The sequence below is a fragment of the Panthera pardus genome, unplaced genomic scaffold, assembly GCF_024362965.1.
Source record: "Panthera pardus isolate Hobbes unplaced genomic scaffold, ASM2436296v1 HiC_scaffold_22, whole genome shotgun sequence".
NCBI lineage: Eukaryota > Metazoa > Chordata > Mammalia > Carnivora > Felidae > Panthera > Panthera pardus.
The window spans coordinates 10,601,455-10,619,140 of NW_026526788.1; the positions used below are offsets into that span (position 1 = coordinate 10,601,455).

At 40.4% G+C, this 17,686-nt stretch overlaps 1 protein-coding gene across 8 annotated transcripts in view; it reads right to left on the bottom strand.

Moving 5' to 3' along the window:
* Positions 1-2,383: 2,383 nt before the first annotated feature.
* LOC109255369 (zinc finger protein 345-like) overlaps positions 2,384-17,686 on the bottom strand; it is a 29,541-nt gene continuing 14,238 nt past the window's right edge. For 6 of the 8 annotated variants that reach the window (XM_019429976.2, XM_019429974.2, XM_019429977.2 and 3 more), the window contains 2 exons: positions 17,162-17,257; positions 2,384-6,234 (listed from right to left, as the gene is read on the bottom strand). In XM_019429976.2, the coding sequence (XP_019285521.2) occupies positions 3,989-6,234; positions 17,162-17,257 (2,342 nt within the window). In that variant the 3' untranslated portion in view covers positions 2,384-3,988. Of the gene's footprint in view, positions 6,235-12,997; positions 13,054-17,161; positions 17,258-17,686 lie in introns of all 8 variants that reach the window. The other 2 variants (XM_053910135.1, XM_019429975.2) reach the window with 2 other exon arrangements.

Below are 17,686 nucleotides of genomic sequence, written 5' to 3' on the forward strand. Positions count from 1 at the left end.
CACAAATACAAATAATCAACTGGGACTTTTAAGAAGGTACCAAAGTAATTCAATGGAGAAAAGACAGTCTTTTCAATAAATAGTACTAAAACAAGTGAATGTTCAAATGGAAAAATCTAAATCTCGACGCTTAACACACACTATACACAAAAATGTATTCAAAACAGATCATACACCTAAACATAGAACCAAGGCATTTAGAAAACAGGGGGAAAATCTTCGATGCTACTGGGTCTGTATAGATTTTTTAGAAAATATTAAAACCAATAAGCTGGATTTTATCAAAATGAAAAACTTAAAAAAAAATTGTTTTAATGCTTATTGATTTTTGAGACAGAGAGAGACAGAGTGTGAGTGGGCAAGGGGCAGAAAGAGGGAGACGCAGAATCTGAAGCAGGCTCCAGGCTCTGAGCTATCAGCACAGAGCCCGATGTGGGACTCGAACTCACGAACCGTGAATTCATTACCTGAGCCGAAATCAGAGGCTTAACCAACTGAGCTCCCAGGTGCCCCATCAAAATGAAAAGCTTTTTAAGAGGCCACACACTGGGGGAGAATATTCACAATCAATACAAATAAGACAAACAACCTAACTATGAAAAGGGCAAACGATTTGAACAGATGCTTCACAAAATAAGATACACAAATGGCCAGGACTTGAAAGATGCATAACATCATTATTAGGGAAATGCAAATGAAAAGCACAGGGAAATTCCACTAGGCACATGAAAATGGCTACAGTCAAAAGTCACGGTACCAAAGTACTGGCAAAAATGTGAATAACTGCGACTCTCACACAAGGGTGACGGAAATGCAAAACGTAACAAGCACTTCAGACAAGTCAGACATTACATATACTAACCTACAAACCCAGAAATTTTACTCAATATTTACCCAAGAGAAATAAAAACACGCCTACATTAAAATGCACAAGTTCACTACAGCTATGTTCTTAATAATCAAAAACTGGAAACAGAATGGATAAAGAAGCTGTAATATATGCATACAATAAAATACAACTTTGCAATAAAAACGAATGTGTGACTGATACGTGCTAAAACATGGATGCATCTCAAAATCATGCAGAATAAAAGACAGATGAGCAAGAGGACATCTTGTATAGATCCATTTACGTGAAATGATATTAAGAACATCAATCTAACCTAGTGACAGAAACCAGATCACTGGTTGCCAGGGGCCAGGAGGGAGGAGGAAGTCCCAGGAGTGGATGGGAAGGGGAAGGAGAAACCCTCCTGGTGATGAAGGTGTTGTCTCTCTTAATTGTAGAAGTAATACGTGTGAGTATACTCTTACTAAAATTCAAGTAGGAGGTGACAGGGTGGCTCAGTTGGTTAAGCGTCCAAATTCAGCTCAGGTCATGATCTCGCAGTTCGTGGGTTCAAGCCCCACATCCGGCTCTGTGCTGACAGTTTGGAGCCTGGAGCCTGTTTCAGATTCTGTGTCTGCCTCTGTCTCTGCCCCTCCACTACTTGTGCTCTCTCTTTCAAAAATAAATAAATATTTTTTAAAAATGTTTAAACAGATCTTTCTTAAAATATATATATATATCCTCACAAAAAACAAAAAAAACTAAAAAAAAAAATATATATATATATCCTCAAAAAACTAAAAATAGAACTACCCTATGACCCAGCAATTGCACTACTACGCATTTATCCACGGGATACAGGTGTGCTGTTTCAAAGGGGCACATTCACCCCAGTGTTTACAGCAGCACTATCAACAATAGCCAAAGTATGGAAAGAGCCCAAATGTCCTTCAATGGATGAATGGATAAAGATGTGGTGTGTATATATACAATGGAGTATTACTCGGCAATCAAAAAGAATAAAATCTTGCCATTGCACTACATGGATGGAACTGGAGGGTATTATGCTAAGTGAAATTAGTCAGAGAAAGACAAATATCATATGACTTCACTCATACGAGGACTTTAAGAGACAAAACAGATGAACATAAGGGAAGGGAAACAAAAGTAATATAAAAACTGGGAGGGGGACAAAACAGAAGAGACTCATAAATATGGAGAACAAACAGAGGGTTACGGGAGGGGTTGTCAGAGGGGGGATGGGATAAATGGGTTAAGGGGCACTAAGGAATCTACTCCTGAAATCATTGTTGCACTAGATGCTAACTAATTTGGATGTAAATTTATACATACACACACACACACACACACACACACACACACACACACACACACATATATATATAAAATAAAACTCAAGTTGGATACTTAAATAGGGTATATTTAACCATATTTAAATGACTGCCCAGAGTTGATTTTTTTAAATTTTGAAACATTATTGTTTTAATAATGAAACTCTTAAAATTTTGAAAATCACAGACAGGAAAATAGACATTATTGTTACAGTTATGTAATCATATATTATGCTTTATTAAAACAAATCAACTAAAGCATATGTATAAATATCAAAACCATACATCTGAAGACAAAAACAAGTTACAAAACACGTGTTCCCACCGATACCCTAGCAAATCAATCACACACACACACACACACACACAAACATACATTAAAATATTATTGTATAAGTAATGAGACATGGATCAATATTAAGTAAATCGAGAAAAGTGCTGAAGGTGGAAAAAGTCATAGGGTATGGGATAGTTTTGAGGACGGTGTGCATATAATTCAACTATTCTCGTAGTACATTACTTCCAACCTGCAGCAGGCACACAGGCACACAATGGTTATGCCATTGCTCATAATTTGACACACATAGGAAATATGTCAAGTTTCTCCCCCCTGGAAAGCCAGGCTATCATTGGGTCAACAGGTTTGAATTCAAGCAACAAAGCTAAGATGCTCTTCCTGTAAATTTGAACTGGGGCACAAAGGTCATATGCACTAGAGTACTACAGAGTAGACATTCAATGTTATTTCTGGTTCCAGAACCTACGAAGAGGAAGCAGACACATCCTTCAGACTGCCCCTGGCTGGTGGCGGTGTACATTCTGGGCTGGGCTAGTCCACGGTGGGAACCCCTATAGTAGATCCCAGGAGGAACCAGACCATCACACATTATTTGCAGAGGTGACAGCATAGTTGGGGGGCGGACTAATCAAAAACATACGATGGCTCATGATAGGGAATGTCACGGGGTGACACGTGTTTCTCCAAAAGTGAAATCAGAGACTGAGAAGATTATTCTGTTTATTTGTTCTTTTCCAAAAGCTTCACGTTGCATGGTTAGTATTTTTATAAATGTCTACCATCAGCTTTATTTCTATTAAAGAATTTTGAGATCAGAGAAAAGCATAACTTTAGGGATAAGAGATCTAAAGGAAAATTTCTGTCCATATTTCCTAAACACATACTTCCTTCAATACAATCTTCAGATATAATAAAGTCTGGATTTTGTTAAAGCCTGTACATTCAAAACACGTTTAGGACTTCCTCTCACTATCAATTGTGTTGCTCAAGAAAGGGCATTTCTGATAAAGTTGCTCAACTACGTTTGCTGCATTCTTTGGGCATCCCCCCTATTACTCCTCTGACCTACAAATGAGTACAACTTGTGGACGAAGGTCTCAAAAAAAAATGTAAGATGCTGACAGTTTTTCCCAAATGTGGTCTGATTACTAATGGCCAAATTCTGGAAGAACATTTTCATATCTCTGATTGACAGGATTACCTCCTATGTAAATTCTTGGTTTAATAAGCTCTAATTCATAATAAAATAATCCCCCATACTCCCTACCCGTATTAGTAGGCTTTCTTCCACAGGCAGTCATTTTTAGTTGTCTTATTTACATCAGATTCTCAAACATTCATCAAATTCAGAGTGTTTTCCCCTATGAGTATTCTCGTTTGCTCTGGAAGATGACTTCTGGTAAGAGATCTGCCATGCTTTACATTCTTTGAGTCACGTCCTTTGTAGATTTTCCATGGTATTTTGAGGTATGACTCACGAGAGAAAGATTCCTCTCACCGCTGTATTTACTAGCTTTCTTCCTCTGTGTGTAACCTTGGATGTGCTGTGATAACTGATTCCTTGGCAGTTACCTCGCACTCAATACATTCATAGGGTTTCTCTCTTACGTGTCTTCTCTGATGTACTTTGAGGCCTGAGTTGCAACTGAAGGTTTTCCCACAATGCTTACACTCATAGGGTTTCTCTCCTGTGTGTGTTCTCTGATGCTTAGTGAGATCTGACTTATGACAGAAGGACTTCCCACATTCGTCACACTTATAAGGTTTCTCGCCTGTGTGTATCCTCTGATGTACGGTGAGAACGGATTTCTCCGAAAATGATTTCCCACACTCGTTACACTCATAGGGCTTCTCACCTGTGTGAGTTCTCTGATGTGATCTGAGGACTGAACCGCAAGTGAAAGTCTTCCCACACTGATTACAGTGATAGGATTTCTCCCCTCTGTGTGTTCTCTTATGTACTGTATAGTCTGACTTAAGGTAGAAAGTTTTCCCACATTTCTTGCACACATAGGGTTTCTCCCCTGTATGACTTCTCTGGTGTACTGTAAGGTATGAATTCCTAGAGAAGAATTTCCCACATTCCTTACATTCATAGGGTTTCTCACCTGTGTGAGTTCTGTGGTGTTTAGTGAGGTCCGATTTATTGTAGAAGGTTTTCCCACATTCATCACACTTGTAAGGTTTCTCGCCTGTGTGTATCCTCTGATGTACTGTGAGAACTGATTTCTCGGAAAAGGATTTCCCACACTCGTTACATTCATAGGGTTTCTCCTTTGTGTGAGTTCTCTGATGAACTTTCAGGCCCGAGTTACGACTAAAGGTCTTCCCGCACTGATTACATCCATAGGGTTTTCCCCCTATGTGAGTTTTCTCATGTTTCGTGACATCTGACTTGTGACAGAAGGTTTTCCCACAGAGCTCACATTCGTAGGGCTTCTCCCCTGTGTGAGTTCTCAGATGTACTGTAAGGTACGAGTTTCTGGAGAAGAATTTCCCACACCGATCACACTCATAGGGTTTCTCGCCTGTGTGTGTTTTCTGATGTATTGTGAGGACTGAGTTGCTTATGAAGGTTTTTCCACATTGGTTACATTCATAGGGCTTCTCCCCTGTGTGAATCCTCTGGTGTACCGTGAGATAGGACTTATGGTAGAAACACTTCCCACATTCCTTACATTCATAGGGCTTCTCTCCTGTGTGAGTCCTCTGGTGAATTATGAGGTGTGAACTCCTAGAGAAGCATTTCCCACAGGCCTTACATTCGTAGGGTTTCTCTCCTGTGTGGATTCTCTGATGTAAAGTGAGGAGGGATTTCCGAGAGAAGCATTTCCCACATTCCTTACATTCGTATGGTTTCTCTCTTGGATGTATTTTCTGGTGTTTGGGGAGTTTTGACTTTTTGCAGAATGCTTTTCCACATTCGTCACATTCATGGACTTTGTCTCCTACGTGTGTTCTCGCAGTTATATTAAGAACGGACTTCTCCCAGAAAGGTTCTCCCAAGTTGTTATATTCAAATACTCTATCTCCTGTGTCAGGGAAGTCTGATCTCCTATTGAAACTAACCACTCTATCAATGTACTCATAACCCTTCACCTTTAAATGAACTCTAGGTTTCAAGAGGGAGGACTTCTCAAATGTTTTACCGTATTCATTAAACTCATGAAGATTTTCCATTCTTTGTGCTATCTTACGGACCACAAGGGTTGCATTATTACAGAACGTTTTATCAGATTCATTATGTTCACGAGGACTCTCTCCTATACAAGCTTGGTTATATGGGACAAGTGCCTTCTCATGGAACTCTTTCCCGTATTCCTCATATTCCTTATTCCTTTGAATTAAGCATTGTTGTACATTTTTAATTTTCTGATATGGAATGAAATCTTCATTACGACTTACATATTTTTGATTTTGAATGAATTCACAAGGTTTCTCCCCCATTTGAGTTTTTTCAGGGTTACTATGAAGGAACAATTTCCCACATGGATTGAGGTCATCAGGCTTCTTACTTAAATAGTTTTTCTTATTAACAATTAATTCTGAAATACATTTCAAATTCATACCACAAGAGTCACATTTACAGGGTATTTTTATGGAAGGAATGCTGTCTGTGCTGAAATTAAAAATGTTTCCTAATACATTACCTCTGTGTACAGTCAGTGTTTTGTTGTTGATAAATGGAGCCTGCCAGAAATGTCTGTGCTGGATTTCTTGATTCTGTTCTAGTTGGTTATCAACTTTGCAGACTTCTAGAAATGAAGGAAAAAAACAAAACAACCACAACAATCATAAGTAATGAATCTTATGGTAATTATGATGAAATTACACTTACAAACAAATGCCCTTTTACACAGTTGACTTAGTTTTATGAAATAAGACAGATCCAAATAGTCGTGTTGCCCCATCAGAACAGTTACCTCTGTTTATATCAGAAGAAATAAAACCTGACAGGGTGGAAAAAGGGGGATAGAAACTTATAACAAACACAACTATATTTGGCAATTTACAAATATGTACTTCAAGACTTCATATACACAGTAGAAATAAATATAAAGCACGGTGAAGAAAAGGAAACAGTCATTGAAAAAAAAGGGGGCTGATCTAGGAATGGGAAATACAGAGAACTAGAGAGGCCCTAAAGAAGTAGATGAGAATGCCCTGAAGAGGTACCAGAGGGATGATCTGATATTCTGAAGGATCAGACTTTAGGTAATTTTCCTCCCATCCTTACATTGTGCACCTAAATTCTATGGTTTACATGTTTCCAGTTTCATCCCCTTCTTTTTAAAATTACCTCTGTTTTGGGGTGCCTGGGTGGCTCAGTCAGTCAAATGTCTGACTCCTGGTTTCAGCTCAAGTCATGATCTCACAGTTCGTGAGTTCGAGCCCCACATCGGGCTCTGTGCTGACAGCATGGAGCCTGCCTGGGATTCCCTCTCTCCCTCCCTCTCTTGCTGCCCTTCCTCCAGTCTATCTCTCAAAATAAATAAACTTAAAAAAAATTTTTTTAATTATGTCTATTTTGTTACACGTTAACTTATTATACCGTCAATGCCAAATTAAATCCCCAAAACACCGATTTCTTTGTGCTTATGAAAGGACTCCTGTAACGTAGCTTCTAAGTTTCCCTCCAGTCATGTTACTTACAAATGTCTCCCAGGAAATATGAAATCAGATGAGAAAGAAGGCTGAAATGACCAAATCCATCAACTGTTTTTAGTTGTGGTATATTCAGCTTAGTCTCAGAATTTGTTCAAAAGGGAACCTCTACTACCACCAGATGCTAGTTTTCCCCCATTTTAAACATGCTCTGATATAATGGTAATAATTTTTTCTTGACACTCAGATCTCTACCTTTATTGGTTTTATTCATAACCATGGAAGACCTGACCTAAAACACTTACCCTAAGAATTCTCAGCCATACTTCACGTTACCTTCTTGCTTAGTACATACAACGTAAAACCTATTCACAGCTCATTGTCTCTAAGTGCCATCACAGCAAACAGACTGCAGTTATAATTCTGGGGGGGCGGGGGGGGGGGGACTTTTTACCAACAATATACATAATTAGCTGTTGTTCAACTAATTATGTTGTTCAACATAATAAACGTCTTCTTTCTACAAATGCCAGACTATTACTTTGCCAAAACTTGTTCAAGTTCAACCAAGACTTTTCACTCAGCGAGCTTACATTCCCACTTTGGACTTGCTCACAACTTCATTCTTCAGGAAAATGACATGTCTCATAACTCACGTCTTCACAAACTTCTCTACAATTTCAAGTCCCACATACACTGAAATTTAAAATCAATCACATTCTATACATCTCATTCTATCACAATGTTAGATTACACTCCCTTGAAACATAAACATATCCTGTTACTTGCTGAAATTTAGAATACTCAGTAGTCTTTTTTTTTCTTTTTCCAACCGCAAACTATGGTATCAGAAGTATTTATATCTGATTTCCTCTAAATTCATCTGAGTGGATTCTGGAAGTAATGGTCCTTAACAAGTGGTGTGCTTTCCAAAACAAAGATCAAGTTTGTTCTTGATCAAATTTATAATTTTGGACGAGAATCTACAGGTTTATAACCCAACATGTGGGTTTAGAAATTAATTTCTCATAGTATTTTGTGAATGAATGTATATAGGCTCTCTCACTCAAGGGTCACAGTTAATGAATTAAGTAAGGATCCAATATCTACTCTATGTTATATAACAAAAAAAAGTATGCTCTCAGAAAAAATTATAATCCAGATAATAGCTTCATTCAAAATCCATACACCATCAGGAACCAGGTTCTACAGCAGATGATGTAAACCAAAGCAATGAAGGAACATTTTACATTACAAAAGGTGTGGAAAGCTGAGTGTAAACTTAAAATTCATGACGATGATATTCACAACAGGAACAGTAACAGACCGTTTCCGTGAGCCAGGTACTGTTCCATGTACTCTTCATGTATTAATTCACAAGAATTACCAAATACATTAGAAATGAAATGTGACGTTGTAGGGCAGGAAAGCATATCTGGGGGTAAAACTCAGGAAGAAGGATTAAATGGGAGTTTAGCACCAGTCCTGTGCCACACAGATGAGATGTAGCCATATTTAAGGGTCATTAAAGGAGGAAAACTTAAATTTGCTATATTACATATTGGGGAAAATATAACTCAGGATATTAACATGATAAATCAGATGCTTTGTGGGGCAAAGTCTAATTTCATTTAGGAATTAGACCATCAAAGGGTAAAACAGTATGCCCAAGTGTTTTGGGGGATGTCAGTGCAAACTGAGAATAGAAAATAATTTGCAAAGTTTACAAAATAACAACAATACTGATCTAACATTAGGAAGGAAGGAAGAAGGAAGAAAAATAAAATACCGTGACGGTCAGTTGTAAGAGTGGAAGACTCAGAGAATGTAACAAATCAAGTGGGGAAAATCTACGATTTGTAAATGCTAATTGTAATATTAGTTCTTGCCACACTGAAGGGATCAGGATATCCTACCCAGGACGTCCTACACACAGGCAAGTAGAACGCTGAATGTTGAGTGGGCAAAAGATGAAGACAGAAACATGGACTTCTCAGGATAAATGAAAACCTGGCATCTTAGCCATAGGAAGGCATTACCCTATTCTGAAGATCCAATTTGACAAGATGTCTTCTAACAGATAAATTTAGTCGGTTCGATGGTGATTATCGAAATGTTGCAAAGTCCTCTCTTGCATTTTACTTGGTACTTTACATTGGCCACAGTTATCCATTCTATTGATTCTCCTTTCCTTTTTGGGCTAATTTTGTATCTTTTCTACGTTTTCTTCTTTACAACTTTGAAAGTTACACACACTGGTTTCTCAGCTTTAGGTGGCTTTCTGTTAATCTTACCATAAATACTTAACTTAAAACCTGAAGTAATTCAAAATCTTGAACCTCTTTTTCTGAATAAAAGAAGCATCAAACTCAATTGGACCACCCCTCACCTCATTTTTATGCAGTTATTGTTTTGCAGATCATAGTGTCTTTTTTAGTCCCACACATTAGATATCTTCATCATGTTATACACATTATTGTTCAGATTTACCTGGATGTTTTCTCATTTCCTATCACTAACTGCTCTTTCTCTCATCTCCAGCATCCTTTTGGGGATCATATTCTCTTTTCTAGTAGTCTCTCCATTAGAATTTTACAACGAAATTACGCAATAAAAGGTACGGCTTCTATCGTTTATTTCAGGATCAACCCAAGTTTTACAATATGCTCCGACAAGAATTCTCCCGTCGACTAAACCTTAGGCTCCACTGAGCCCTGTTCTCAACTAGGCCTTTCCATGTTTATCCAGGCTGAATTCGGTTCTAGCAAGAGTCCTTTTAAGTCAGTCTAGTGGGAAGCCCCTCACCCTTGATATCTGATCAAGTTCCTTACTCCCTGCCCTTGATGTGCCTCGTCTGCATTTAGCAAGAATCCCCCTACCCCTGATGTCCCTCTTAGTACTGTTCTATCCAGTGATCCCCGCAGATTGTTGGCTATACGTCCCTAGCTGCCTTAGCAGTATTTGGAGTTGAGCTCAGTTTTACTGAAGCTTCTCACTTACTATTCCCATAGCTATTGAATAAAATCTGTATCTATCACCTTTAGCTGGAGTCTGGCTTTATTCCTCTTTGAAATAGCATCAGCTCAGTCAACTGCTGCAAGAGGAACAGGAGCAGAGAGGTAAACCCTCTGTGACACAGGCTTGGAAGGGCGGCTGAAAATGCAGCACGGACACTGATGAAATTCTCCTGACACAGGACAGTCAAGGACTATGGAACACAATCAAATACAGCCACACATAAGTAACTGCAGTCCCTGCCAAAAATAAAGGATGAAATACATCAAACCACAAATTTAAGAAACAGAAAGCAGGGGCACCTGGGGGGCTCAGTCAGTTGAACATCTGACTCTTGACTTTGGCTCAAGTCATGATCTCACAGTTCTCGAGTTCGAGCCCCACATCGGGCTCTGCGCTGACGCGCGGAGCCTGCTTTGGATTCTCTCTCTCCCTCTCTGCCCCTCCCCCACTCGTGCTCTCTCTCAAAATAAACAAACTTAAAAAAAAAAGAAAAAGGAAACTGAGAAAACAGCAAGGAATACCCAGAAAACCTCAAAATCAAATCAAAGCTAAACAGCTGAAAACCAAAATGAAAAGAAAATCTTGAAAGCAACAAAACAGAATATTAAAGAACAGAAGAACAAACACTTGAAAATCACAGGAGGAGGGACGTTAAGCCAGAAGAAAATGAAGTGAATCTTTCAAGTATGTGCAGAAATGAGTGTCAATGCAGAATTTTGTATCTAGAGAAAACACGTTTCATAAATGAAGAGGAAATAAAGGCTCTTTGGACAAATAAAAGTGGAGAGAATTCACTGCCAACACATCCATGTCGTAAGAAATACTAAAAGGAGTATTAGAAAGAGTAAGCTGCACAAAGAAATACAGTGCTAATGGTTTAAAAAAAGAAAGTAAATAAAAGATGCCTTGTGGGGTTTGAAGTAAAATATCACATAGAATGGGAGGAACAGAAGTATATTGACATAAGATTGCAAAGCTACATGTAAACTAGTATGTCATTTGAAATCAGACTGATAAATTAAAGATGTTGTATTCCATAGGGCAAACACTTAAATGCTTGAAATATTCTTATTAAAAAATAGAGGTTTTCACACTAGGTAAAATAGACCCAACCATACGGGTCTTTGAATGCTATCGATAGAAAATCCACTCTAAATATAAATAGGCTAAAAGTTAAAAGATGGAGGGGTACCTGGGTGGCTCAGTTGGTTAAGCCTCCAACTCTTGATTTCAGCTCAGGTCAAGACATCATGGTTCGGGAGTTCAAGCCCAGAGCTGGGCTCTGAGCTGGCAGTGTGGAGCCTGCCTGGGATTCTCTCCTTCCCTTTCTCTCTGCCCCTCCCCCGCTTGTGCTCTCACTCTCAAATAAATCAACTTAACAACAAAAAAAGTAAAAAGATGGAAAAAGATATACATGGAAACGTTAATTAAAAGAAAGGTGAAGGTACTATGTATGCGTCTTTCTTTTTTTGCCTCCAGCATTCTGACTAAAAACTGAGGGTTCCTGTGACTAGCCAGCCCACCTCAGATTTGATAATTTGCTAGAACAACTCACAGAACTCAGAAAACAATTTACTTATTTATTATTAGTTTATTATAAAGGATTCAACTCTGGAACAGCCAGAAGGAAAACACACATTGGCAAGGGTTTGGGACGTGAGCGGTGTGTGAGCGGTGTGTGAGCGTGTGGAACTCCGGGCACGCAACTCAACACTCCTCAAACTCTGTTGTTCAGAAGTGTTTACGGAGGTTTCACTGCCCAGGCTTGAATGATTAAATCACAGGCCGCTGGTGGCAGCCAGCCCCTTGCTGAAGCGGTCTAGTGGCCCCCAGCATCCGGTCAGCCCAGTATACCAAAGACCCTCTTTTCATGCCAGAGACCCCAAGGGATTATGGAGCCATGCGTACAAGGAATCACATGTGAAGTTCAAAATTCTGTTATATTCTAGCCTCTGTCACTACCTAAAAACTGCAATAGACCCCCACAGTTTTATCTGAATGAAATTCAAATTTAGCGGCATGGCTGAGAACATCAAGATCAAGTTCATGCTGAGGTCTCCAACTTTACTCCATGCTGTTGCTCACTGCACTTGCCACGCCAGAGACACACCAGCCGTCCTGCCATTGACCCAACAAGTCAAGCGCGCTCCCCTCTCTCTCAGAAAACGCTCTTCTCAGGGATCACATGGTTTAGGTCCTTTTCAACTAAAATTTTGAAGAAGCCACGTGGACCACTTGGCTTAAACAGTCCACCTATCCCAAATGCCCTCGATCACATCACCTCATTTTCTTATCTTTAAAACCCTTCATAATGGGGCGCCTGGGTAGCTCAGTTGGTTAAGCATCTGACTTCAGCTCGGGATGATCTTGCGGTTCATCAGTTCGAGTGCTGTGCTGACAGCTCAGAGCCCGGAGCCTGCTTCCAATTCCGTGTCTCCCTCTCTCTATGCTCCCAACTCACGTGCACGCAGGGGCTCTTTCTCTTTCTCAAAAATAAACATTAAAAAGAAAATTTAAAAAAATAAAAAATAAAACCCTTCATAGCATTCAGCATGACCTGAAATTATAAGATTAAATTATTTGCACCCTTGTTTATTGTCTACTTCTTCGTCTATGGTCCTTACCTCTATGCCTCCCTCCTGAATCTAAGCTCCACGAAAGCAGAATCCTTGATGTATCTCTGATGTATCCCAAGCTTTTAGGAGGGCATTAGTTAAATGTTAGCTGGAGGTGTAAACTTCCTGAATGCCTATTTTAGCAAGGCATTGTGATTTGTATCTTGCCTCATCTGATGCTCGTACGTATTGTGACAAAGGTCTTACTACTTAAATATACAATGAGGAAACAGAGGCTCACAGAGGTTAAGTGACTTGTCTAAGCTAATAAATGGCTTACCCAGGATTTGTGGAGTAGGTGTATGAATATCAAAGCACACTTCAGAGCAAAAAGTTCTACGAGAGATAGAGACATCATAACGGGGTCATCTCATTAAGAGAAGAACATAAAGATTCTTATATTTATACACTTAATAATAATTCTTAATGATTCTTTAAAAAAAAGTTTTTTTAATGTTTATTTTTGAGAGAGAGAGAGAGAGAGAGAGAGAGAGACAGAGCACAAGCAGAGGAGAGGCAGAGAGAGAGGGATCCACAGTCCAAAACAGGCTCCAGTCTCCGAACTGTCAGCACAGAGCCCAACGCGGGGCTCGAACCCATGAGCCGTGATATCATGACCTGAGCCGAAGTCGACGCCTAACCAACTGAGCCACCCAGGCGCCCCAATAATAAATCTTTAAATAGATAAAGCAAAACCTAACAGAACTGAAAGGAGAAATAAATGAATACAAAATTCTAGCTGGAGACTCGAACGGTGCTATCTCACTGTGTCACTGACAAAGCTTTTGAGTATTCTAGCCCCAATCCCATTTTGCCATCAGCCCAGTGACTTTTAGTTTACTGCTTCATATGGAGCAGTGATTTTTCAGGAATGCACATATCGTGTTATAACAGGTGTATTCATACACCTTCATTGCTCTCCACTTGTTTTTAGCCTCCTTTTATCTACACAGACACCCAGCCTTTGTGTTGCCCAGATTTGCAACTGGTACATTCTCTTCTGTCAGCTAGCTCCCACAATTGCTTTAATTAGTTCTTCAGTTAAATTCAAAGCCCACCACCAGTCTTTTTACCATGCTTTCTTTCTGTCACTCCTTGGTTACCTGATACTCATTCTCTAATAGAGGCTTCCAGGAACAATGATCCTAGGGTTCTTGCCTATTCGAAAAAGATTTGTTCCTCATTAAAGAAGATCCTCTTAAATGGGTATAATACTGTCAATGGAACACACTAAGGATTTTGTAGGAACTGCTGTGCTAATTCTTACCTACAGATTTAACTATGGAAAAGTCTGAAGCTAGTTGGACTTTCTCTCATATTGGCTGGTTATCAAATTGACTCTGTTTTTGAAATCCCGTCCCTTTATTAGAATCTATCCTAATGTGGATGCGACTGGCCCTTTTATACAGATTCAATTGCACCTCTCCCTCCAACCCCCCCCACAAAAAGTGTTCCTGGGTTATTTTAAATACTTGTTCTATTTCCTTTACTTTCCCATTTGGGGGACGAACTGTAGGCAGAGCATGCGGGGGAGCTCTAATCTTCAGGACTCATTTCAGCTGCTTCTCGCTCGCATGTCTCACTTCCTTCTGAATGTAATTTCAACACTATCTGTTTTTTCTTGCGATTCCTCCGATTTCCTTTCTTGACTGTGATTTTATTTTTTGTTTCAATTCTTTTCTGACTTTGACACCCCACAATTTGTTTTCTATTAACATCTTCCTTAAAAACTTGTATCACAGAGGTAATTAATTCCATTAGTTCTCTCTTTTGAAACTCATTATTTAATATTTGGTCACACTATTTATCTACTTTATGACTACTTTGATCAAATGACAATTCAATCACCTACTATCTTTCTTGCCGATCTTTGTCCTTCCTTTTTTCTTGCAACAGTTTCGTATGTATTTTGTGCTGGTTCCTGTTCAATTACTCAGGCTGAAAGGAGGTGAGCTTTGTAAGGAACAGCACGCTGCACAAGGTTTACTCGAGAGAAGGGAAGAGAGTCACGTCTTAGACTGACAAGGTAATTCCTTATGAACAAGCATTTTGCACATGTACTGGACTCAGTTTATAGATCAGCCAAACTCTGCCTTCCTTTGTAGCCAGAGCAGCCTTGGCAGCGGCTTCTCTCTTGGCGATCCCTGCGTCGGGTCACCGGGCTGGCACTGCTGTCGCTCCAGAGTGAGGAACGGCGGGTGTCGAGCTGACTTCCAGAAACTACGTGCCCCGGTAACCGAACTGGACCCACGGAGGCTCTGGGGCCCCAGCATCTGCCCAGACAAACCGTCTGATGCAATCCAGAAAAGAAAGGTAGTCAAACCTCTACAGAACAATTGCATCTAATAAAGGAGAACAGGAAGAAGACCACAGATCTATCGTTCTCCCTTCCACCTCTCCGACGCACCGCTCTGGGACACAGCGGTTCACATGAAGACTCTGACAATACCCTGTTGGTCCGAGCGACCCGAAGTGCTAATTACAGAGCTCTGGTCACCAAGGCAACTGCCGTCTGGAACTTTCCTTTCCTCCTAACCGCTTCCCTCATTTTTGTAGGTCTGCACATCCTTACCAATTGTTACCGAGCGAGTTTTTGCTTCAAATCCTGTGTCCTGCAAGTACCCGCTAAGAGCGCGTAAGATTCTCTCTCCACATTTAGACGTCTGTGAGGCGGTTTTCCCAGACGTAAAGCCTCTCTTGCGCTATCACAGAAACAGAAGAGGCTACTGGAAGATATGTTTGGTTTCTACACTTTACTACATCTGCTTGGCAGAAGCAAACTGCATCCGAGGGAGCTCAGCCATCTAGGGCACAGCACTGCTGTTAATCTAAGTTTTACGTTTCACACCTCAGACTACGCACTCTGTCCACGAAAAGCACTGCGCCAGTCCCCCAGAGCATCAGAAATGCTTTTGTTTTCTACCCGCCTGCTGATACACACGCTCCTTGATTTGTCCAATTTCGCACCGTTTACACCTGCACTGATTTGGGATTTCAGATATCCTCTCGTGTCATAGTGACATGTATGTGGTTCATTTTCCTTAATGCTTCTGGATGGTTTGTGAGCAGAGAGAGAAAAAAGGCTGACGTTACATATTCTTCAAAACGTTCATTTTGTTTTTGAAAACTGTCTTAATTTGGCTACAGGACGCCACATTCTCTGTTTCTACCTTATCCCCAAACTGCTTGTCTCTCTTCTTCACTGAGCTTTCTCATTTTAATGACTTCTGAAAGCCGGTAGCCCAGGGGACAGTCTTCAGACCTCTCAGATCTGTTCATTGGTACCTCTAAGGAGAGGCTGTCTGGTCCCTTAGGCTCAGACACTAAATTTAAAAACTTTAAGTACTACCATAAATTGATAATTTCCAAATAAATCATCTCCAACCTGGGGTCTCCCCTAAACTACCTCTGCTCAAACAGTCAAATGCTTACTTACTCCCAGGTAAACCTGGACAGTTTATAATCACCTGAAACTTGGTATGTGCAGTCTAAACTCCTATGACTTCTAAACTGCTTCTCCCCAATCTCCCCCCATCTTGGCAACCGGTACCCATTCATCCAATTGCTCTGGATGAAATCCTTGGAGTCGCTGACTCCTTTCTTTCTCTCACATTCCTCATCCAACTCACAGCACATCTTATAGGTCCCACCTTCAAACCATAACCAGAAGCCAACCATGGCCACTCTTCTCCGCCACTCCCAACCGGGGGTAACCTATCCCCCCTCCTCAGAGACTGCAGTACTGTCCTGCTGGTCTCCCTTTCATCCCTCTGCCCCAGTAGTATTTTCTTTGCCCAGTGGCCAGAGAGAAAAGTTAAAAGAAAAATAAGCATATGTTGCTTAGTAGGTAAAATCCTACCAATGGCTTTTCATTTGACTCAGTATAAAATCGTCTTTATCATGGCCTGAACGGCCCTATGTAATTTGAGCTCCGTTACCTCCACAATGTCAACTCTTACCACTCTCTGCTCACTCATTTCCCCTAGTCCACAGTGACACGTGTGTGTCCTCAAAAACACCAAGCACATTCCTGCCTCGGTAGACTGACATTTAATGTCTCCTCTGCCATCCATAATCCTCACCTCATTCCGTTCAAGTTGATATCACCCAAGTGCCTTCCTGAACCTCTTTTCTCAAGTATAACATTTCATTAGTTTTCATCTTTAACTTCCTCGCTATTTTATTGGCATATTATGCGTTTGCGTGTTACGTATGAACTGTTGTTTGTTTCTTATCTTTCTCTCCCTATCAGAATGCAGGGTCCACGAAGTGAGGAACAAATTTAGTTTGCTGAAGTATTTCTGGCACCTAAAACCTTCGTGCCACACAGTGGGTACTCAGTATTTGCTGAATGTGAAAATGAACATACAAGCAAGCACCTGAGAATAAAAGGAATTCATACCATGCCATCAGGTGTCCATCTGTTTAACACATACTAACTCACCTGGGCAGCTCTGGTCTAGGGACTCTTCCTCTACGATCCATGGCTGCTGTCCTTGTTCCAGCCTGAAGATCACGTCTGGTTTAGGGACGCAGCACCCTGTGAATGGGAAACGACATGGCAACTGGGCTAGGCCCATGGGTTTCAGGGCCTTTGAAGAACACAGAAAACGAAGCTTCAGGGGCCAAATACAATCTTTCATTGAAATAGAAAACATTCTTTTTTTTTTTTAATGTTTATTTATTTGGGGGGGGGGGGTGCAGAGAGAGAAGGAGACACAGAATCGAAGAAGGCTCCAGGCTGAGGTGTCAGTACAGAGCCTGACACAGACCGTGAGATCATGACCTGAGCCAAAGTCAGACGCTTAACCGACTAAGTCACCCAGGAGCCCCGAAAAATAAAACATTCTTTATGGTGTTTCAACAATCCTTCCCCTTAATACTTGAGTATCAAGCCTCCATATCACTAAATTCAACGAAGCTTCTACAGGTTTCAAATCAAGAAAGGATGTGCATACTAGGAGTCTAC